Genomic DNA, 24543 nt, shown 5'->3' on the forward strand with positions numbered 1-24543 from the left:
GCTGTATCTGCCCCATCTTTACCTTTAGTGAAGGACCCGTGCCATAAAAGCTTGGCATTGATAGCAGTTTATTATCTTTGAACAGGTGGACCTGGGTAGTTGTAAAGGTGGCTCTCATTTCTCAGACACATACTGTGGCCTCACACTATGGAGACCATTTGAGAGTTGGGAAGATTCTGATATACTGTAGCAACTTTTAAAACCAGGGATTAAAGCTATTGCTTAGTTTGTGGGTGACCGCTTGCCTGGAATGAAGTTCATCAAGTGTTGGAACTTCCAGTTAGTACCATTGCTGGCCATTTTGCATTCAGATGTAGGCTTATTTTACATGATCAGTTTAAAGACTAATCAAGCCAATAAATAGAATCCCGAAATAACGGGCTTGAAACATTCAGGTTAAAAGTGGTTCTGACTCACTTCAAGTTCATTTTTTAACCAGAATTCCACACATGAACAAATGACTGTACAGCAAAGTGGTGTTGACCAAACTATTCCACGTTACACAAAGAAATGATGCAAGAACTAAACTTGGACCCAATCACTGCTTATGAAATGCCTTATTACCCAGAAAGCTTTCAAACCAGAGTTAAACACTCCCAAGGGTCAATGTAACAAGGATAATCAAGACACAAGACATTGATTTTAATTAATTAATATATTTTCTGCATTAAAGTTAACATAGTTTATTCTTTTGTGCCACCCTTTCATTTTTCAGTAAGTATTGATATTGTTATATTCAGACATGAGTAAATGTAAGACTGTCTTTTGCAATAAATATCATAAAATAATAGAGCTTCACATAATAAATATTTTTACAAAAAAAAATAAAAAATACATTTTCCTTTAAAAAAAAAAGCCAGATCGCTCTTATGGATTTGAGAATACAATTTACAAAACAAAAGAAAGAATGCCACAGAATGTGTGTGAATGATGAGTGGGGAAGGGAGAGAAACATATCCAACAGAATACTATGAGATGGATGTGCTTTCCACAATGCAACTCGAGCACAGAAACCCAGCTATCCATGGTCTGAGTGTGGTAGCAACTGGGAATTCTAACAATCCTTGTTTGCTATGAACATGTGGTAACAGCTACATATTGCCTAGCTAGATAGTCCTTCACAGATTTGGTAAGAGGCTGCTCTCACTTGAAGCTTAAAGCACCAGGTAAACACTGCCTAGCTAACAGAAAATTATTTATAAAAAAGTGTTAATGAGTAGCTGAAGAGAGACAAAAAACAACAACCATTGAAGACAAACACTGGTCTGTAAAAACATGGTCCTGTTGCAAAAAGGAAGGAGAAGAAAAAAAGAAGTGAGTGGTTTTCATATTCCGTGTTTTACTCCTATCAGGAGAAAAGGAAGTGGGTGGGAGGTGCTTAAAATGTTTGATAAACATCAATAGTAATAGTGACTATTATGGTTATCATCATTATCATTGTCAAAACCACACGGGAACGACTGTCCGCCCCTCTACCCACACACACACACAAGATCAGGAAGGCTTTTCCTGGGCCTGGTGGGACCAGCGCTCCAGTTTGCAATAGACAGTGTTAGAGTTCTTGCAGCGGCAGCCGGGCCTGTTGACTTGGTCGTAGCAGCCCTGGCACGCCTTCAGACACCCCTTGACGGGCGGGTAGCACAGCAAACAGGGGAACAGTACCGACAGTAATCCCATGCAGAGGAAGCGTGAGCAGCAGTGGGAGCGTGACAGCGAGCAGGGGTGGTCGGCACACGAGTCTCCCTCGTCGTCGTTGGAACAGTGGTAGAAGATGCCCTTGACCAGGCACATGCACGTGCCATGCTCCAGGGCGCTATCCGCCGAGCACAGACACTGGCCGTTGCAGGCCAGGCACGAGGGTAGGGTTCTTGGGGCTGTGCAGTCTCCGCACTTGCACTTCCCGCAGCATTCGCAGATGAACTGGTGGCCAGAGGTCATGTCCCCTTTCCCTGAGGGCTTGAGCGGTGCCTCCAGTGGCGGCAGCGGGTGCGAGCCCTGCTGGGAGGCTAGCAGCGCCTTGGGCTGAGTCCGAACAGGCTGAGCACGCTCGGCTCTGTGGTGGTGCTGGTGGAGGGCCACCATCCCTGGCCTAGAGGTAGGCGAGCGGGCCAGGAGTCCCTGCTCAGAGGATACACTGCTGTTGCTCCCTGAGCTAGCCGCACTGCCTGTACTGGTGGAGCGATTAAGGCCCGGGGCCCTGGTGCTACACTGCTGGCCCCCGGCCACTACTACAACCCCACCATGGTGGCCGTGCCCTACCGGCCGGTGCTCGTAGTTGTTGTTCACATTGACGAGAATCACCTCGTGAGTCCTCTCCTGCTGCTTGTCGGGTCTGGGCACCATGCGGGGCGCAGGGGGCCTCCGGACCACCGAGGGGCCTTCTGTGTACTCGTTGCTGGAGCGGATGGCCTTGATTTGGTCCAGGGAAAGGATAGCGGCATGTTGGAGCTCCCGCTCGTAATCCGACCTCTGCCGGTCCTCCAGGGAAGGCTGCTGAATCACCACTAATGAACCGCCAGGGCCATGTTGACTTTGGAGCGCCATCTGGGGTGATCACCACTTCCGACATTCACCATGGACTTGGCATGCATCGGAAAACCTGCAAGGGACAGCAAGAGAGACACGGGAAAGGGCCATCAGTAAAGACAAGGATGTCATTTGCAAATGAGAAATATAGGGTGGTGGCGTTTTGGAAAACTGTTCCCTGTTAATTTAGATTCAACTTTTGATTGGAAAAGCTAAAGAGCTGAAAAGGTAGAACCATCAATAGATCCTTGGATGGTCTCATTTTATCGATCAAACATGGTTAATTGAAGATCATATTTCATCAAAGTTATGAAACGGGTTAAGAGCACAGTCTATTGACAGTTGAGTATGTTATTTTGGGCTTACATTCCGATTTTAGTATTAGACGCTTTTTATCCAGTCAGTCAATTCATCTTAAAATAGCTAGGTTAGACAACCACATCAGTCGTAATATGTACACTTTTCTTCAAATAAGTTAAGTTATCAGCAAAGTCAGTGCTAGTAGGAAAAGCCAAGTGCAATAATATTTTTAACTAATTAAGAACATGTTCACATAGCCCTGCTAGTTTTTTATGTAAGCCGTGAGAAAAAAAAAGTATACTATTATTGTTACTTTTCATACCATCCTCAATATGCACACATCCAAACTTCAGTACAAATAGGCTACTTCCCGTGTATGACTGGTGAACATTTAAAATATGCCAAGGTGACGGAACGAGGTCACGATCCAATAGGACAAAATGATCTGCCTCGCGTATTATTCGATTACTAAATGAAAGACGGTTAGAAGGAAATGTGGTGACAAAACTAAGGTCACGACAGAACCCGACAATAGTGTCAACTTTATGTCCATATAATTTCAAGCACACAACTGAATTAAAGCCAATACCATTACTGGTTTAAAATATCAGAAGCCAGTCGTATCTCTTGAAACTATAACACAAACGGGACCCTACTCAATAGGCATAAACACATTCGGTCAGTCTAATCAACATGACGCAAGCATACAAACAAGTTTAAAAACGGATACAACATGCAGATAGGCATATGCGCGAAGACAGCTTGCTTACAAGCAGAGCCCTATAATTGATTGACTTCATGAAACCCCGCAGTAGTTTACACCGAGCACAGTAAATAGGTTAAGCCAGTAGATAGACGGGCGGCCTAATTGTTGTATTGTAAAAGGACAAATACACCGACAGTCCTCTTGTAGGCTATGCCCTAGGGTTTAGTTGACCGAGAGACGTCCCATGTGATAGAAACCACAGAGGATCAAATCAACGGATCTAGAGATGAATAGCAAAACAAGGGGGAAAAAGCTTATGAATGAAAACTAGGCTACGGTGGGGGTGGGGTGTTTGTTTGCGCGTCGGAGTGATCGCGCTCCCCTCTGAACCAAACTATGACCGTTTTGATTCCCTTCGGGAGTCGAATTGTCTGTGTTAAATAGGCATTCCGAGTAGAGGACACAAACAAGCATGTACAATTTGAAGCGAACTCTCCACAGATTCAAGCACCAGATGGATGATGCGTGTTCCCAAGGCCATCTATCTCGACATATACTAACGAAAAGCATAGTCCATGCAACTGGCAACAATGTTTCCAGAGCCGGAGTTCTGAACCCTATGCGTATATTAGCCCACTTAACCGAGGAAGGTTAGTTGTGAAATATTCGTTGTATCCAGGCTACATTTTAGCAACAAAGAATCTATGAACAAACCAGACATTTCCAACATGTTTCATTGAGGGGAGATACGCACCCATCTGTAACCATCCATAACGTCGAATCCATCAACCAATATACCAAAACTCCATCCAAGGAAATAGTCCAAGCGTATTTTAATTAGCTCTTAAAATTCGTGACCACGGCTTTAAATCCAAATACGGATGTTGTATCTTCTTTCGTTATTCCTTCTCAAAATATGGTACATTACACCAATGTGCTCCAGAAACGGTAAATCAACGTTTCTTTATGGAATAGGTACCAAATAGCCTAAAAGTTGCGCACTTGAGAACGATCTGGTCAGACAACACTGTTTATTAGTCCTAGAGCAGAATAACAATTGCAGGGAAAAGCTTTAGAATTTTTAAAAGCACAATAATTCACGATTTGAAGACAAATAATTATATATCCAATGGTTTTCAGCCTTCAAATTCTGCTTGGAGAATAGTAAAAGTAGGTTTTTGTTGTGCGGAATGCTCAAAAGCAAGCGCTAGTCGAAGACGTGCTCTCATCAACACTGCAGGACTGTCGAGCACTGAATGAATGAGAATGTAGGGCTCAGTGTTTGCTCGACAAGCCAACTCCCATTGGCCATTCACGCCACTGAAAAAGGATACATCGCATCCGCTCTTAATTCATTGGGCAGATGTGTAAGGCCGGGCGATAGAGATTTGTGCAGCAGTTAAGGTGGAACGGTTTAGAATAGCCGATAAACTCATTTCCGTTCTTGTGGTTGCAAAACTATTGAACAGTGGCAACAAAATTATCCCCTTTGAATCGATAACGTTGTTTTATTTTATGCATTCCACGGTATCTCACCATTCCATTTACGTATGGCAGAGTTAGAAATACACAAATGCGCATAAAACTCTGGGCAGAAAATAATGTAGCCTAAGTATGTAATAGTGTTGGCCTAAAGTCTATATCTAAAATACCATAATAAAATGGCCGATATAGAAAATGAAATGGAAATCCATCCACTACTCATTTGTTTTATTTTCCCAGTGGCTCAGTAAACTTAACTTCGGAGCCCCCTTAAGAAAAAGGCACCCCACAAGCAAGGAAAAGATTCCCCCCACCCACCGCCTCCCCTCTGTTCTTGACTGTCTGGTTTGATTGGTGTCGCGGATGCGCTACATCCGGAACCACGAGAAAAGGAAGTTCAATACAGAGTCAATTTATCCTCTTCAAATGGAAAAATCAATAGATGAATGACCTCAATACAATCTCGGGTCAGCAAATTCTGCAAAACTTTTACATTTAACGGACTGATAAATGCATCTGTAGGCCTATATGCCTCTGGTGTTTGGGTGGATATATATACAAACAAATAGTTTGGAAGCTTAAGGCTTGATGATAAAGCAATTCCTGCTGGATTCCCAAACGACAGATGGGAACCTCTTCATAGTGTTCAGAAATGCGGAGAGAAGTCAGACATTTTACGGTTACCCTACAGCAATTAACAGATTTCCATGGATGAAATGATTAATATACCACCCGTGCTTGTTTTCACCCTGGATATATCCAATAAGCAAATGCAAAGCAAATGGAAAGTGCACATTATTAAAGATGAATGCAAACGTTTCCTTCAAACTTCTCACCCCATTCAATAATCTGTGTTGCGTTCGTTATATATAACTCGTGCTTTGAAAATAGCCAACGAAAGACCCTTGGTTAAATTAATTGATGTTGGCTATGTTTCTGCATTGTAATCTTCTTCTTTCTTTTTTTTTACCATGCCTAATATAATCGATTTCTCTTATGAAGATAACATTTTAAAAAGCATTAACAGGGGTATAGAGAAACGATGAATTTATTACATTGTAGCCTAATATTGCATTTTAGGTAGAACAGGTTTCGAAGCAACACTTTTGCAGAGAATTGTGCGATAAGATTGGTTATTTAGGGAGACTAACAATTAGGCCTACTGAGCACATTCAAAATTAGCCTATTGATTGAATCACATGGGCTATTCTAGTCTATTATTTCTCGCTATTCACTGATGTAATGTCCATTAGGAAACCCTTGCGACTCCAGTGGATAACTGCATTTATGGGTAACATTTGCAGTCGGTCCGCAAAGAGTCTCGCAACGTTGCCATTTTTTCCACTGTGACGTCAGAAAAAGCTCACGCCGCGTTGCTGTTGATAGTTGATATAGCACTGGACGAGAGAGTCTGGAACGCGAGGCTTCACGGCGTTTTCAGTCTTCCCATGAAGAGCTGTGCTTTTATGTCCTCTTGCAGGGCCAGCAGGGCAGCCTCTCTGCATACTACCGCTATCTGCAACAGATAGGACTGTCAGACAGCCAGATCTCGACCACCTTGCGTTATGTGAGCATCCACAGCCACTAGGGATGTGGTGAGTAGGTCAACAATGAACTTCTATAAAAAGCAGTGGTGCAAAAAGTACTCAATTGTTTTACTTGAGTAAAAGTAAATGTACCTTAATAGAAAATGACTCAAGTAAAAGTGAAAGTCACCGAGTACAATACAACTTGAAAATGGTCTGAAAGTGTCTGGTTTAAAATGTACTGAAGTACAATGGTGGGAACAGTACTCAAATTGTCATACTTGAGTAAAACTAAAAAGTACAAGTAAATGCTATACATCAAATTCCTTATATTAAGCAGACCAGATGCCAAAATGTTCTTGTTTATTTATTTATGGACAGACAGGGGCACTCGCCCCGACTCAGACATAATTTACAAATGCAGTAGTTGTGTTTAGTGAGTCTGCTCGATCAGAGGCAGTAAGGATGACAACACATTATATTGATAGGTGTGTGTATTGGTCCATATTGCTGTCCTGCCTGGGCATTCAAAATTATGTAACAAGTACTTTTGGGTGTCAAGGAAAATGTATGGGAGTAAATGTAAATATTTTCTTTAGGAATGTAGTGGAGTAAAATCTAATCAAATGTTATTGGTCCATACAGGTTTAGCAGATGTTATTGTGGGTGTAGCGAAATGCTTGTGTTCCTAGCTCCAACATTGCAGAAGTATCTAAAAACAATTCCCAACAATACACACACATATAAAAGTATACGAATGGAATTAGGAAAAATTGAAATATTAGGATGAGCAATGTCAGAGACATTTGAAGTGGGAAGTTTACATACACTTAGGTTGGAGTCATTAAAACTAGTTTTTCAACCACTCTACAAATTTCAAACTAAAGTTTTGGCAAGTCGGTTAGGACATCTACTGTGTGCATGGCACAAGTAATTGTTCCAACAATTGTTTACAGACAGATTATTTCACTTATAATTCACTGCATCACAATTCCAGTGGGTCAGAAGTTTACATACAGTAAGTTGACTGTGCCTTTAAACAGCTTGGAAAATTCCAGAAAATTATGTCATGGCTTTAGAAGCTTCTGATAAGCTAATTGACATCATTTGAGTCAATTGGAGGTGTACCTGTGGATGTATTTGAAGGCTTACCTTCAAACTCAGTGTCTCTTTGCTTGACATCATGGGAAAATCAAAAGAAATCAGCCAACGCCTCAGAATAAAAATTGTAGACATCCACAAGTCTGGTTCGTCCTTGGGAGCAATTTCCAAACACCTGAAGGTACCACATTCATCTATACAAACAGTAGTATGCAATTATAAACAACATGGGACCACGCAGTTGTCATACCACTCAGGAAGGAGATGTGTTCTGTCTCCTAGAGATGAACGTACTTTGGTGCGAAAAGTGCAAATCAATCCCAGAACAACAAGGACCTTGTGAAGATGCTGGAGGAAACAGGTACAAAAGTATCTATATCCACAGTAAAACAAGTCCTATATCGACATAACCTGAAAGGCCGCTCAGCAAGGAAGAAGCCACTGCTCCAAAACAGCCATAAAAAAAGCCAGAATACGATTTGCAACTGCACATGGGGACAAAGATTTTACTTTTTGGAGAAATGTCCTCTGGTCTGATGTTATGTTTGGAGAACAAGGGAGCCTTGCAAGCCGAAGAACACCATCCCAGCCGTGAAGCAGGGGGGTGGCAGCATCATGTTGTGGGGGTGCTTTGCTGCAGGAGGGACTGGTGCACTTCACAAAATAGATTGCATCATGAGGGTGGAAAATTATGTTAAAATGTTGAAGCAACATCTCAAGACATAGTCAGGAAGTTAAATGACCCCAAGCTAAATGAAGCTAAATGACCCCAAGCATACTTCTACAGTTGTGGCAAAATGGCTTAAGGACAACAAAGTCAAGGTATTGGAGTGGCCATCACAAAGCCCTGACCTCAATCTCATAGAAAATTTGGGAACTGAAAAAGCGTGTGCGAGCAAGGAGGCCTACAAACCTGACTCAGTTACACCAGCTCTGTCAGGAGGAATGGGCCAAAATTCACCCAACTTATTGTGGGAAACTTGTGGAAGGCTACTCGAAACGTTTGACCCAAGTTAAACAATTTAAAGTCAATGCTACCAAATACTAATTGAGTGTAACTTCTGACCTACTGTGAATGTGATGAAAGAAATAAAAGCTGAAATAAATCATTCTCTCTACTATTATTCTGAAATTTCACATTCTTAAAATAAAGTGGTGATCCTAACTGACCTAAGACAGGGAATTTTTACTCGGATTAAAGTTCAGGAATTGTGAAAAACCGAGTTTAAATGTATTTGGTAAGGTATATGTAAACGTCCGACTTCAACTGTATATGTATGTGTGTGTGTGTGATGGAATATATAGACATTATGGACAGTATGTGGATAGAATGTGAAGTATATCTGAGGAATCCTATATGTACAGCCTTTGTTGAATATGATGGACTTGACTAGAATACAGTCTATACATAAGAAATGGGTAAAACAACATGTGAACATTACTAAAGTGACCAGTGGATGATAGCGGGGTGAACAGGCTGTGGCTCAGGTGGCTGAGGTCCTTGATGATCTTCTATGCCTTCCTGTGACACCGGGTGTTGTAGATGTCCTGAAGGGCAGGCAGTGTGCTCCTGGTGTTGTGTTCGGCTGAGGAGAGCCCTGCCGTTGCGGATGATGCAGTTGCCATCATACCAGGTGGTGACATAGACCGACAGGATGCTCTCAATGGTGCATTTGTAAAAGTTTGTGAGGGTCTTAGGGGCCAAGCCAAATTTCTTCAGCCTCCTGAGTTTGAAGAGGCGCTGTTGCACCTTCTTCACCACACTGTCTGTGTGGGTGGACCATTTCAGTTGTGTACGCTAAGGAACTTGAAGCTTTTCACCTGTGGATGGAGGCGTGCTCCCTCTGCTGTCTCCCGAAGTCCACGATCAGCTCCTTCGTTTTGTTGACGTTGAGGGAAAAGTAAAAGTTTACACATTTGTAACCGTTTGTATTAAGTCATGTATAATACTAAACAATAAATATTATAATACATACAGCCTATAGTTATTACAAGGTTATACACACACACACACACACACACACACACACACACACACACACACACACACACACACACACACACACACACAGTAGAAAAAAGTATCTGATTTGGATAACACACACACACACACACACACACACACACACACACACACACACACACACACACACACAGTAGAAAAAAGTATCTGATTTGGATAACACACACAACAGATCATTATGTTGAATGAATTCAGATTGCACATTTGATTTCAAGGGAAATAAATGACAACACTTGTGAGGGCCATGCATTCTGTTTAATCTCAACCAACATGCAATATTCCCAATCCTGCACTTCCATCCTTTTCCATCACAGCAGTTGACATTTTTACATTGCTTAGGGTTCAGGTCGTTCCGTGGAGTGACCTGACGGAGCATGTCCTGCAAATCTCAACACACAGGGCTATCAGTCACTGGAAAATACTGATCGGTTCAGTTGGAGATTTTAGGGGAGCGGATTGCATAAGTCGCCGTCGGCAAGTCATGCCTTAGAACAGAATGATAGTTCTGGAGGAGGTGGTGACGTGGCTGGGAAAAAGGCATCTGGCGTTCATCAGCCATCGCTGGCCAATCTCCCCCAAAAGTTGCCGGGCCGTAGGCATGTCACTGTTGCATAATTCAGGGAGAAATTGTAAAACAGGGTCTGCTGACACCATCACCTCCCGTCACACCAGGGGAATCCACAAAGGCCTCAATGTGTTTAGAAAACGAGACCTATATAGGGAAATCTCAATGGAGGTGAGTTAGTGCGGGGTTGGAATAAAAGCCTGCGCAAACTGTGGCCCTCCAGGACTGGAGATGCCCATCCCGTTTCTAAACCGAGGCCCACACGCAGTCCTGGTCTACTCCACAAATCATCTGGGCCAGAGTATGCATGGTGATCTAGGATCAGCTTAGCCTTTTTAATCACCATTAATACAAATCTATGGACAGGGGGGTCCTGATCCTAGCTCAGCACTCCTACTCTGCGAATGTATTACATTTATTTTAAGCAGAGATAACTGAACCATTTGGAAGGTGACCTCACAAATTCCCTTGGCATATTTACATGACATAACATATGCCATTTAGCAGACGCTTTTATCCAAAGCGGCTTAGAGTCATGCGTGCATACACTTACTTATGGGTGGTCCCAGGAATCGAACCCGCTACCCTCCCGTTAGAACTGCAATGCTCTACCAACTGAGCTACAAAGGAGTATATTTCTCCCTATTCCAAGAAGGGCACAGAACAAATGTGTACCCTACAATTAAGGAGTCTAGGGAGATATAAAAATATATATTCCTGGAAGGAATAACCACCTTATTGCAATGGGAAGGTCGAAGGGGGAGAAAATAAAAATGGTGGTTCCTTTTGAGCTCATCCATGGTACAGAGGTTGCCAACAAGATGGCAGACTATTGCCATTGCCAGACATTACCAGGTAATGGTAGACGAAAGGTACAGATCTCAGATCCTAAATCCTAATCTTTTAACCATTATGGAGAAAATACAGTCACATGTTGTTTTTCATTAAAAAAACGGCCAACTAGAAAAAATGACATAATTGTAGCTAAAGAGAATTTCGTACCAAAATAATTCCATAACTGCTTAACCACTTTGCCTGTGTGTGTGTGTGTGTGTGTGTGTGTGTGTGTGTGTGTGTGTGTGTGTGTGTGTGTGTGCGTGCGCGTGCGCGTGTGCGTGCGCGTGTGCGTGTGTGTGTGTGTAAGAGAGAGAGTACTGTAAGAGTGTTTCTGCTTGTTTTGACAGATTAGTTGTAGTACCAGAATCCACCAGGGCAATTACCAATAAGTATCCATTTTGGCTACCAGCCGACCACTCAGATGACTCACAAAACGTCTGTTTCTGCACTGTTTGCCTATTTTTGCTAGATCAACTTCACAGTTGAGTTGAAAGAGGAGCCAATTCTTAAGTCGCACACAGAGACACATTTAATATCTCCTGAGAGGTTTAACAGAATTAACCGAAATGTTACAGTAGCTAGTACTTCCTATCATACATAAGGAGTGACAGGACATATTTGGCGGGGATGGGATGGTTGGAAATCTGACAACAGGAAGAGGAGTTTAAGATGAGTATGTACAATGAGGTATGTAGGTTGTGTAAGGCAGGGATGGCTTGGCTAAGGCAGGTGCTAGGCAGATGTTAGAAAGTAAGCTATTTCTTCATTCGGCCGAACAACATGATTTAGACACTGTAAACAGAGGCCAGGGATAATTGTCTTTGAGGGTTTCCTATCATTCAAATAATTTAACTTGTTGTCATTGGTGATGTGAAACAATGAAGGCATGCAACACAGGCCTCAATTAAGGAGAGAGAATGTTGAAAGAGAGAGAGGGGAAGTGGGGGGGGGGTGCATGTTACTTCAACAACATGATTGAGGGCCGTTTCCATGCAACAAGTACACAAAAAAACACAATCGTCTTCGATTTCTCTATTTACTTTGTTCCAATGTAAGGGGACATGTTAAGGGCCTCATGTCTCAATCTCATGACTCAACATCAAATCATTTGGTTGTTTACACCCTGTCATGCCCTGGTCGAAGTATTTTGTGTTTTTCTTTATGTATTTGGTCAGGCCAGGGTGTGACATGGGTTTTTTGTATGTGGTGTGTAGATAGTGGGATTGTAGCTTAGTGGGGTGTTCTAGGTTAGTCTATGGCTGTCTGAAGTGGTTCTCAATCAGAGGCAGGTGTTTATCGTTGTCTCTGATTGGGAACCATATTTAGGCAGCCATATTCTTTGGTTGTATTGTGGGTGATTGTCCTGAGTGTCTTAATGTCCTTAGTCTGTGTTAGTTTGCACCAGTTAAGGCTGTTTCGGTTTTCACTACGTTTATTGTTTTGTAGAGTTTGTGTTTTGGATTCGTGTTACGTTGTGTGATTAAACATGGATCGCAATATACACGCTGCAGTTTGGTCCGACTCTCCTTCACCATTAGAAAACCGTGACACCCCCCTAGTTCGACAAACCAAAAGAGCTGCTCCTTCAAAAGAGCTGCTCCTTCAAAAGAGCTGCTCCTTCAAAAGAGCTGCTCCTTCAAAAGAGCTGCTCCTTCAGAAGAGCTGCTCCTTCAGAAGAGCTGCTCCTTCAGAAGAGCTGCTCCTTCAGAAAGTATTTGAACCCCTTTACTTTTTCCATATTTTGGTGTGTTACATAAAATACTCTTTAATGTCTAACATTTCTAAAACATTTATGAAATATAAAACGAGTATTCAGTCAATCTATACTGGACAATAAGTATTCAATCCGCTGAGTGTTAGAATCACCTTTGGCAGCGATTACAGCTGTGAGTCTTTCTGGGTAAGTCTCTAAGAGCTTTCCACACCTGGATTGTGCAACATTTGCCCAATATTCTTTTCAAAATTCTTCAAGCTCTGTCAAATTGGTTGTTGATCATTGCTAGACAACCATTTTCAGGTCTTGGCATAGAATTTCAAGCAGCTTTAAGTCAAAACAGTAACTCAGCCACTCGGGAACATTCACTGTCTTCTTGTTTTAGGTTATTGTCCTGCTGAAAGGTGAATTAATACCCCAATTTCTAGTGGAAAGCAGACTGAACCAGGTTTTCCTCTAGGATTTTGCCTGTATTTAGCTCCATTACGTTTATTTTTTATCCTGAAAAACTCCACAGTCCTTAATGATTAAAAGCATACCATGATGCAGCCACCATTAAGCTTTAAAAATATGGAGAGTGGTACAATACTGTGTTGATTTGGATTTGCCCCAAACATAACACTTTGTGTTCCGGACAACAACAAAAAAATGTTTGGATGTATTACTTTAGTGCCTTGTCGCAAACAGAATGCATGTATTACTTTAGTGCCTTGTCGCAAACAGAATGCATGTATTACTTTAGTGCCTTGTCGCAAACAGAATGCATGTATTACTTTAGTGCCTTGTCGCAAACAGAATGCATGTATTACTTTAGTGCCTTGTCGCAAACAGAATGCATGTATTACTTTAGTGCCTTGTCGCAAACAGAATGCCTGTATTACTTTAGTGCCTTGTCGCAAACAGAATGCCTGTATTACTTTAGTGCCTTGTCGCAAACAGAATGCATGTATTACTTTAGTGCCTTGTCGCAAACAGAATGCATGTATTACTTTAGTGCCTTGTCGCAAACAGAATGCATGTATTACTTTAGTGCCTTGTCGCAAACAGAATGCATGTATTACTTTAGTGCCTTGTCGCAAACAGAATGCATGTATTACTTTAGTGCCTTGTCGCAAACAGAATGCATGTATTACTTTAGTGCCTTGTCGCAAACAGAATGCATGTTTTCAAATATGTTTATTCTGTGCCTTGTCGCAAACAGAATGCATGTTTTCAAATATGTTTATTCTGTGCAGGCTTCTTTCTTTTATTCTGTGCTTCTAGGTTAGTATTGTGGAGTAACTACAATGTAACTACAATATTGTTGATCCATCCTCAGCTTATCACGGCCATTAAACTCTGTAACGGTTTTAAAGTCACAATTGGCCTCATGGTGAAATCCCTCAGTGGTATCCTTCCTCTTTGGTAACTGAATTAGGAAGGACACCTGTGTCTTTGTCGTGACTGGGTGTATTGATACACCATCCAAAGTGTAATGACTAACTTCACCATGCTCAAAGGGATATTTCATGTCTGCATTTTTTTTTTTTTTGCCATCTACCAATAGGTGCATTTCTTTGCCAGGCATTTGAAAACCTCCCTGGTCCCTGGTTGAAATTTTGTTTGAAATTCACTGATCGACTGCTTACAGATAATTGTATGTGTAGGGAACAGAGATGGTGAAGTCATTCAAAACATAAACACAGAATGTGTGCAATAATATTCAACGTATTATGTGACTTGTTAAGCATAATTTTATTCCTTAACTTATGAGGGTTACCATGACAAAGGGGTTGAAAACTTGACTCAAGACAGCTTTTCATTTTGAATTAATTTGTAAAAATTTCTCAAAATAATTATTCCACTAATTTCTCTATTTTGTTTTGCACAAATCTGTTTACATCCCTGTTAGTAAGCATTTTTCATTACACAGGTGCTCCTCGTGCTGGGGAAAATAAAAGGCCACTCTAAAATGTGCAATTGTGTCACACCACAATGCCACAGATGTCTCAAATTGAGGCAGCGTGCAATTGGCATGCTGACTGCAGGAATGTCCACCAGAGTTGTTGCCAGAGAATTTAATGTTAATTTCTCTACCATAAGCTGCCTCCAACATCATTTTAGAGAATTTCGCAGTACGTCCAACTGGCCTCACAACCGCAGACCACGTGTAACTACGCCAGCACAGGACATCGACATCCGGCACCTTCACCTGCGGGATCATCTGAGACCAGTCACCCGGACAGCTGATGAGGAATATTTATGTCTGTAGGGGAAAAACTAATTCTGATTGACTGGGCCTGGCTCCCAAGTGGGTGGGCCTATGCTCTCCCAGGCCCACCCATGTGTCACGCCCTGGCCATAGAGGCTTTTATTCTTTATTTTGGTTAGTACAGGGTGTGACTAGGGTGGACATTCTATGTTCCTTTTTCAATGTTTTTGTATTTCTTTGTTTTTGGCCGGGTGTGGTTCTCAATCAGGGGCAGCTGTCTATCGTTGTCTCTGATTGAGAACCATACTTAGGTAGCTCTTGCCCACAAGGGTTTTGTGGGTAGTTGCTTTCTGTTTTTGTGTCTGCACCAGACAGAACTGTTTCGGGTGTTCTCTTTGTTGTTTTGTCATTCAGTGTTCTGTTCTATTAAATAATGATGAACATGTACCACGCTGCACCTTGGTCCTCACCTTCTTCCACCAACAGCCGTTACACCATGGCTGCACCCCTGCCCAGTCATGTGAAATCCATAGATTAGGGCTTAATTTATTTATTTAAATTGACTGATTTCCTTATATGAACTGTAAATCAGTAGAATCATTGAAATTGTTGCATGTTGCGTTTATATTTTTGTTCAGTATAATAATAGAACAATTTAAGATGTTCGGTTGAAGTTTTAAAAAAAAAAGTCAGATTTTGGGACCGCCACCTCTCAATAGAAATAGGTGTGTCACGAGTCCGACCGAGGGTGGCTTCCCTTCCCGGTCGGGTGGCGCTCGTCGTCACCGGCCTATTAGCTGCCACTGATTGTCTTTCCTCCCCCTCCTTGTATGTTTATTGTTAGCACCTGTTCGTGAATGAATAGTTGGGCTCTATTAGACAGCCGGCCCGCCTGTTTCTTTGTGTGGGATTAATTATTGTGACCTTCGGTTCTGTAGTAGAGGAACGTGTTTGTTCCTGGTCGTGTATTTCGTTTGTACTATTTTCGTCCCCCGTGTTTGGGGCAGTTTGGTTGTGAGCACCCTGTGTTGCGTTTTGTGCATTACAGAGCACAGCATTGCACTCTCAATCAGTGTTGCTTCCTAAGTGGACAGTTTGATTTCACAGAAGTGTGATTGACTTGGAGTTACATTGTGTTGTTTAAGTGTTCCCTTTATTTTTTTCACTGATATAACAATTGCCGACAGACATATTCATCTTTCTCATTTAGGAGGGGTCTTTATACAGCACGCTGCTGAATACACCAGTGTTTTTTGTGTGTTTACCTTGTGCGATTCGAAAAGCCACAAAGGAAAACAGGTTAAGCAAAAGGCAGTTTGTTTGGTAACGTGAAGGCATTCCAGGCCCCGAGCCAACACAACCCCCTAAAGCTGGGCCCCCAGCCAACACAACCCCCTAAAGCTGGGCCCCCTGCTTGAGAGAGAGGGGCGAAAAAACTGCAAATGCACAGAAATGAAATGAAGGGGGCCGTCACTGTGGCAGCCCAGGCTAAATTACGGATCAAGGGTTTTATTGCAATGCAGACTTTATCTTTCATTCCCTTCATAAATTATGTCAGCAATCACTTAAATATATGGAGGGACTAAACTGATGCATTGCAACAGCCGTTAGCTGGAGATGTGGGCCAGTAGTTTTGGAGACCTGGCTGCCTGGCAGTGCAGCCATAGAGTTAAACTAAATGAAGAAAACAGCAGTGTTTCACTTTGCTGATGAGGTGTAAAGCTCAGATTTATGACAACTTAGAACCAGTTCTATCAAAAACGTCAACTGTAAAGAGTAGTTGATACAGAGTAAGCCTGGGCATTAGTTCTAAATCTAGCTTAAAAAATGTATCTGTCCAATCACAAGTTCTTGTTCACAAATTATGTTAATATCACTTTCTTTTTTTACCGCTTTTTCTCCCCAATTTTGTGGTGTCCAATTGTTTTTAGTAGCTACTATCTTGTCTCATCACTACAACTCCCGTACGGGCTCGGGAGAGATGAAGGTTGAAAGTCATACGTCCTCCGAAACACAACCCAACCTCGTCGCACTGCTTCTTAACACAGCACGCATCCAACCCGGAAGCCAGCCGCACCAATGTGTCAGAGGAAACACCGTGCACCTGGCAACCTTGGTTAGCGCGCACTGCACCCGGCCCACCACAGGAGTCGCTGGTGCGCAATGAGACAAGGACATCCCTACTGACCTCCCTATCCCGGACCAGGCCAATTGTGCGTCGCCCCATGGACCTCCCGGTCGCGGCCGGTTACGACAGAGCCTGGGCGCGAATCCAGAGTCTCTGATGGCACAGCAGTACAGCGCCCTTAACCACTGTGCCACCCGGGAGGCCCAGTTAATATCACTTTCACAGAATCTGGGTTTCCATACACATATTCATTTCTGATTAAAGATATTTTTTTTGAGTAGCCGCCACGGCTCACAGCACACACCTTATGAATGCAACACCCACCTTTCGAATGCAACACGCATCTTATGAATGCCACACACTCATGCACATACACACTCACAGCAGCCATGTTTGAATACCACCCATAAAGCTCTTCTCCTTATGGAGTGTTCCAGAGCTTCCCTGTCAGTCAACGTGGTGAAATAAGATGTCATTAGAGCAGCCTAGCCCACAGTGATCTACACTGGACAACTGATAGACACACAATTGCCTGGCTGAACTCCGACCACATCCTTGTTTCCACTGGTTCCACTGCTTTTTTTCGTTGCTCCCAAAACTCCAGCTTAAGGGCAGAGGGCTAAGCTTGGTCTTTCCAGCCCAGTGCGGCGAGAGAGGCCCTCTGTGCTGTTGTGAGGAGCTGTTTAACGCCATGAGATGAGCACTGGCACGTGCACAGACATTTTCCCTCCAGCTTCTTGCTTCCCATGCTCGGAGTCAATAGAGGGCCACAACACGAGCCCCAGAAACGTCAGTGCCATCTGGACATGCTCCTGTAACCACTTCCTCCACTGGCTGTTGCCTGTGTGTGCTGTGCCCATCCCATTCCTTGCCTTGTAATGGAAGTCACACCTGCCTAACACTCAATACGCACTCACAGACCTTCAGACCCTCCCCCCGGACACACACACACACACACACACACACACACACACACACACACACACACACACACACACACACTAATACAGTTTATTCACTGGGATTCTGTCTGTTCCGATACATATAAATGTATCTTCACAGATTCTCAAATCTGTCAAGTGTCAGTTGAACGACAAAACTCTCTCTTTTTCTCTCCCTAACATTCAATAATATTCTATTTTCCATTTTAGTTTTGGTCAATAAGGGTGCTCAAAAATGTTTTCAAGATCGGATGAAAAAGTTAGCAATTGCGCTAGCTAACTGGCAGCGCATACCAAAGGGCTCAAGCCAAATCCACCTAGTATGCCGCCGCTTCCTACTTCAACAAAGCCAATCAGTCGCAGTATCAAAAAGCCTTAATGAGGGACTTTTTGGGTGGCTACCTGCTCTTGCAGCAGATCAATGAGCCTAGACGGGGTGTTTACTATCAATCCTTCCCTGTGTCCTCAGCAGCCTGCATCCAGTCTGCCCACACAAACGGCTACATTTACAGGAACAGCGCTGGGCTAAGCTCCCTGGCACTCTGCATTACGCCAACACCAGCCCCACACAGGGGTACACACGCACACACACACTTTGCCTGTGTGTGTCTTCTAATCAGGCTGACATCTAGTGCCAGTGATGATATTGGCTCTTGAAGACGTTCTTAGGCCAACACCAAAAATATTGACTTTAAGAAAATATAGGCCCCACTGCATCCGACTTTAAATACTATAGAAATGAAACGGCCCGAGCACAGACCAGAAATAAAATGTTTCATCCTCCAAGAAGGCAAAGAGGAAGTGTCTGCAGTGACAGCAGACTGCCAAGAGAAATAAGGCCTGACCACAGCCCCATGTGAAACCTATTTAAGATGACAAGGCAAGAGGGGGGCAGCTGGTTAAGTTGAGGATAGGGGGCAGGAGAATGGCGGGGAGTGTGTGTGTGTTGGGGGGTTTTGAAGTCATGTGGGGGAATGGAAACATCACACATGACCATAAAGAGAATGGGTAGGGTCTCTTGGCATGCAGTGATTGAGTCAAGGAATTCAGATTCCATTAAAAACATGGCTGAAAGGTGGGACGTGTGCTCGTTTCACCTGCGCGTGCTAACGTTGCCAAGACAAGACAGTGTTAGTTTCTCTCTATCGCCCCCAGAGTAACTTTCAAATCAGTGGTAACTGGGCTTCTGTGGACCACATTAAGAACAACTGTGCTTATCCAGAACCGATACAAACGCTGTCATAGCTAACCCATGATGCGGACCAATCAGTTGAGATGACGAAACTCTTTCAGAAGGTTCACCCCCCTCCTCACCTCCCTGCTGTTTTGGAAAGGTCCGTGTGGGATAGCACCTGTGTCGCGACTCTGGGACGAGGCAGCCGTGGCATGTTAGAGGGAAAACAGGGCCTCGCTTTTAAAGGGCATATTTGTCCTCGCCCGTTAATCAGGGGAATGAAAGCGGCACATTCTTCCCAGCCCTGGGAAGGAAGAGATGGCATATTTACTAAACATGCCCGCACTGGAGCAACCCGGAGACCGCTTTCTATCGCTCTGTGTGTGTGTGTGTATTCTCGTGTACTACTCTGAGTGTGTGTGAGTGTGTGCTCATATGTGTGTACAGTCATGCTCACAAGGTAAGCAAGGTTCAGGACATCTGTGTCCCTCCTCTATTCTAAAATTGCTTTAAGTTGTATGGGCAACATCGGTAACGTCTACTACCAATGTGTGGCACAAACCTCAGGATGATGCACCGGAGTCACGGAAACCTTGATATTGGTTGACATTGGTTGTGGTTTTGTCTAGGAATAGGGGGAATGGTGCAATCCCAATATATACACACCTAATATACACACCTAAACAAAGTGCCACGGGAACCTTCCCCCCAAACAGTGGGCTACTGGTTTACAGTTGCACCATACATACATCCATATAGCAAGAGTTCAAGGTGGAGAGGGAAATGACGCCGCAAGACAAAGGAGTGGCCAATCCACAGTCGTTTGCAAGGTGTTAAACGAGAGACTGGCCTTCCTGTTTGGCTGCTTGTTTAACAAAAGGGCCCTCGGTGCAGTGTTTAACTGCATACCCCTGTCCTGAAGGACCCTGTGGGCCCCCAAAACAGGCACACCTCCTCCTGACAGCAGCCTATGGTGCCTAAGGCCAGGGTTAGGAGATGAAGATCCGGGAGCCAACCCTATAACCTTATTTACTAGTTCCTGGAGTTCTTTGTTGTTGGTTCTCTTTCCTTTTTTTCTCTCTTTCTCAATCTCTCTTTTCTCCTCTTCCAGGCAAAGGGTCCTAGGATGTTTTTTCGCTGGTTCCTTAATGCTGGGGGAGTAAACCACCCTCTCTCTCCCTCTCGCTCACCCTCCCTCCCTCCTGCCTCTACTCCAAGCCAAGAGAAACACTACAATGGGTACACATGAGTGGTTCATATTTCCCAGGAAAAATTCAATTTGCTCCACACGTGTACTTGGACCGAGACCACAGCAAGGTCTTTATATGGGGCGGCTGGTAGCCTAGTGGTTAGAGCGTTGGACTAGTAACCGAAAGGTTGCAAGATTGAATCCCAGAGAAGAGAAGGTAAAAACCTGTCATTCTGCCCCTGAACAAGGCAGTTAACCCACTGTTCCTAGGCCGTGATTGAAAATAAGAATTTGTTCTTAACTTACTTGCCTAATTAAATAAAGGTCACATAAAAAATGTAAATGCAAAAAGGGAGAGCTGGAAGTCTTTCCTTTTCATACATCTCTCATTTTGACAGCCAGGACTCTGAAATGCTTCTCACATGAAAAGGATAAAGAAAAGTTCATGAGGAAAATTAGTGAGGTAAATTCCTTCCAGAGACAATTAGTGAGATAAACGGCTATTCCTTCCAGAGACAATTAGTGAGGTGTTTAAATAGCTATCCCTTCAAGAGACAATTGGTGATGTAAGTAGATATTCTTTCCAGAGACAATTAGTGAGGTAAACGGCTATTCCTTCCAGAGACAATTGCAAATCTGACATACAGTACTATTTTTCCTATGGTCAGAAAATGTAAAAACAATAGTGGCTCACTATGGCAAAATTATACTGTTCGTTTAAAACAAGCTCACAGATTTACAGCTCTCACCTATATTTTGGCCTCGAACAACCACAACATTTGCCTGATGTAGGCCAGACGTACACTTGCGTCATTGAGTCTTAACATTGAATCTTACTGTTATTCAAATAGCAACAGCTGTGTTGATGCATTTTTGCTGGGTGTCCAAGGTGATAACACTCTTTGCAACAACAAATATGGGGTCATAAATCTTTGGCGGGGAACATGGCCAGAGGAACAACCACAACAGGTCTTAAAAGGAAGCCATTTGTCTTCCTGCTCAGAAAAAAAAGAACATGGTAGTTTTGTGCTTTTCTTCCTCCCCCTCCATATCATCTCAATGTTATTATTTCAAATACTTTTCACCTACAGATTGAAAGAGTATACGAGGCCTTTTGATATTTCGGAGCCAAACATCGGTTTTGGTTGGCTGGTTATGTCAAGCAATCTTTACATTTCGTCTGGATACAACACATGGGGGTGGATATTTTGACAGCAAGAGATTTCTTGGAGAAATTAACTTCCATATACATGAAATCCATTTAATCAAGCACAATGAAACCCTAAATGATATCCCCACAATGCACCTCTCCCCATTTACAAGTAAACTAAGTTTCCAGACTCCTTTTTGACGGGCACCCTGTGCATCCCTCTGCAGGCTAACAGTGAAAACAATGTTGACTGCTAGTAAAGACGCCTGCTCTATGAAAGCTAATGGGCCAACAGGTTTCCACTGGGCTGGAGGAGCTGGCCTCCCTCTGACTCGGAACCTGTGATGGGGTACATAAATCCTCAGGTCCTTCCTGTCAGGGCTTGATCATTAAAAAAAAGAGACGCGTCACCCTTCCCTCTGCACTAGCAGCAAACCCTATTTATGACAACACAATGCAACTACGGTATCCAACCAATGTTACTTCGTTGGATGGCTGAAGGTGGGTGGGGGAGGCAAGAGCAGTGGTGATAGACAGGGGTGGTGGGGTGTAAACTAGCGGAAACCAGATGTCACTCGGGGCAGGAACCTGCTGGGTGGAAGTGGAAGCTTCTGGCTCGGAGATGACACAACTGCAGCTCCCCTGAACAAGTCTCAATTCCTACAAATGCAATTAAAATCAGTGCTGCAGATAGACAGACCAACCGCCATGACTAAGGAGTCATCTGACCCCAGACCTACCAGTCTGTCACTCCCAATCCATTCAACCCTAAGCATTTCAAGAGACTAGGGATGAAACAGGGACTTAGACAACACTTTACATTAATTTAATGACACTGTTGCAACTTAATGTAAAGTGTAAGCCAAAATCATATTCTCTCCTCACAAAGTCTGATTACTAATGTGAGACTCACTGTTAAGTAATGTCCATGCTCATTTTCTCAAGGGTTCCTTTCTAGTACTTCAGTTGTACTGAAATGAGAGAGAGAGAGAGAAATCTGACTCGGCAGACCGGCCTCTAATTTCAATAAGAGCCTGGACGATTTACGAGGGCTCCTCATCGAGCTTGCTCCCTGGAAGCGTGGGCTTGATACACGACCGATGCCCATCCACCATGGCACGCCTCACCGCCCTCTGCAGAAACGCAGCCCTGCCAAGATAAATACCCCCGCTCAGCAGCATTTACAGACAGACGCATAGCACTCCAGCAGACTTTAATGACCGGGCCAGGATTATTCACATACCCTCAGGAGAGCTATAATACAGTATTGTATAGACTAGATGTCTTTAAGCACTCCATTCCACCTATACATCCCACCTTATGGCCACCAAGAGACACTGGACCACAAGAGCTATTTACAAGCTGTTTCAACCAATTGCTATATCTTACTGTGTATATATGACTGTTTATCAGGCTTATTTATAAGTTGGAGCCTTGAGGGGCATGAAAATGGCTTCGGAATATGCCCTGACATACAGGTACTACAAAAGCCCTGGAAACAACTAAGTGTGTATCTCTCACAGAGAGATTTTTTTTTTGTGGGTTACAGAGAGTGAACGGCAACAGAGATAGCAAGCGTTCCACTGGTCGGTGAAAGCTCTATCCCACACACCCCGATGTAAAAGGAGTCGGTTTCCAGCGCAGACCATCTCCAGGTGTATGCCTGCTCTAAGCGGCTTTTGGGTGGGGGGTTTATGGAAAGAAAGAAAGAAAGAAAGAAAGAAAGAAAGAAAGAAAGAAAGAAAGAAAGAAAGAAAGAAAGAAAGAAAGAAAGAAAGAAAGAAAGAAAGAAAGGGAGGGAGGTAGGGTGGGAGGTAGGGTGGGAGGTAGGGAGGGAGGAGGGAGGTAGGGTGGGAGGAAGGAGGTAGGTAGGGTGGGAGGAGGGAGGGAGGTAGGGTGGGAGGAAGGGAGATAGGGGGTAAATGTTTTCACAATATCAAATCCCCAAAAGTTCATGTAGACAAGCAAATCCCTCGAAACCTCTTTCCCTCTGATCAGATCTCCCTTAGAAAAGCCAGAGAGAAGTTAGTGGCTGAAAGGTCAGACACAGTATTGACAAATCCTCTTCATTAAACCCATGCAGACTTGCAGCCCTATTTTCTAGCCCCTGAAGGCTGTAAAGTGTCATCATTAAACCACCAAAATCATGAAAAATATCTCACCACATAGGGCTTGTCAGGGCTTCAACCGCACCGCGCTGTTTCTCTGTCAAGACAACGTGATTCACATCCCAGCCCAATGCCAAGGGACAAGTTTGTCACACAATGGAGTGTTTGTGCACCCGCTGTGAGTCCGCCGGCCATGAGATCACGAGGGCTTTGACATAGCACAGACATTATACTGACACAACGGAAGGCGAATAACATCTCCTTGCGAACGCTGGCCACCTCTCTCGTATTTCCTGTAACGATTAAAAGGTGAGTTTAAGACCATAACAATGAGAAGAGAGAGAGAGCTGAGAGAGAGAGAATTACACTATGCAAGAACTATACAGACTTACGGGCAATTTTCTTTCCCAAAATTGAAAAACAATCATTTTGAAACCAAAACAACAAAGGAGAAAATCCAGTATCTATTGGGAGAAAAACCCCTTTGTGCCATATTAGCTGCAAAATATGTAGCTTCTTGCCACACCCATAGGGACAGCCAGTGGAACGGCCATCCAGAGCAATAACATTGCTGCCTGTGTCTTTCTCACTATTTCTTACTGTAGTGTCCTGTTAATTGTTACTACTCATTGAGTATTAATATTTTTCCTATTATTATCTATCTGCATCATCATAGATTTGATAGAGAGCTGAGAGAGACACAGCTGTGAGAGAGCTGAGAGATATTTAATTTTCCATGTTGAACTTGACTTTCCAGGTCTCCGCATTGAGATCGCCGATCCTTCTTTTGACTGTCCGGGTTTTGCCAGGGTGGCCAATCGTGAATCCCGTAGCATGCTTTCGATCAATCTCACTTGAAGGAATTAATTCAGTCTGGACTCA

General features: G+C 43.4%; 1 protein-coding gene across 4 annotated transcripts in view; it reads right to left on the reverse strand.

Annotated features, from left to right (window-relative positions):
• Positions 1-636: 636 nt before the first annotated feature.
• Positions 637-24543, reverse strand: part of LOC118378929 (protein sprouty homolog 1-like) — a 69632-nt gene continuing 45725 nt past the window's right edge. The window contains exons 1-2 of one of the 4 annotated variants that reach the window (XM_035765924.1): positions 4287-4847; positions 637-2599 (exon numbers count right to left, since the gene is read on the reverse strand). In XM_035765924.1, the coding sequence (XP_035621817.1) occupies positions 1495-2544 (1050 nt within the window). In that variant the 5' untranslated portion in view covers positions 2545-2599; positions 4287-4847 and the 3' untranslated portion in view covers positions 637-1494. Of the gene's footprint in view, positions 2600-3148; positions 3562-3596; positions 4243-4286; positions 4848-24543 lie in introns of those variants that run through there. The other 3 variants (XM_035765939.1, XM_035765947.2, XM_035765932.2) reach the window with 3 other exon arrangements.

Source organism: Oncorhynchus keta, chromosome 4 (assembly GCF_023373465.1).
Source record: "Oncorhynchus keta strain PuntledgeMale-10-30-2019 chromosome 4, Oket_V2, whole genome shotgun sequence".
In the NCBI taxonomy this organism is placed as follows: domain Eukaryota; kingdom Metazoa; phylum Chordata; class Actinopteri; order Salmoniformes; family Salmonidae; genus Oncorhynchus; species Oncorhynchus keta.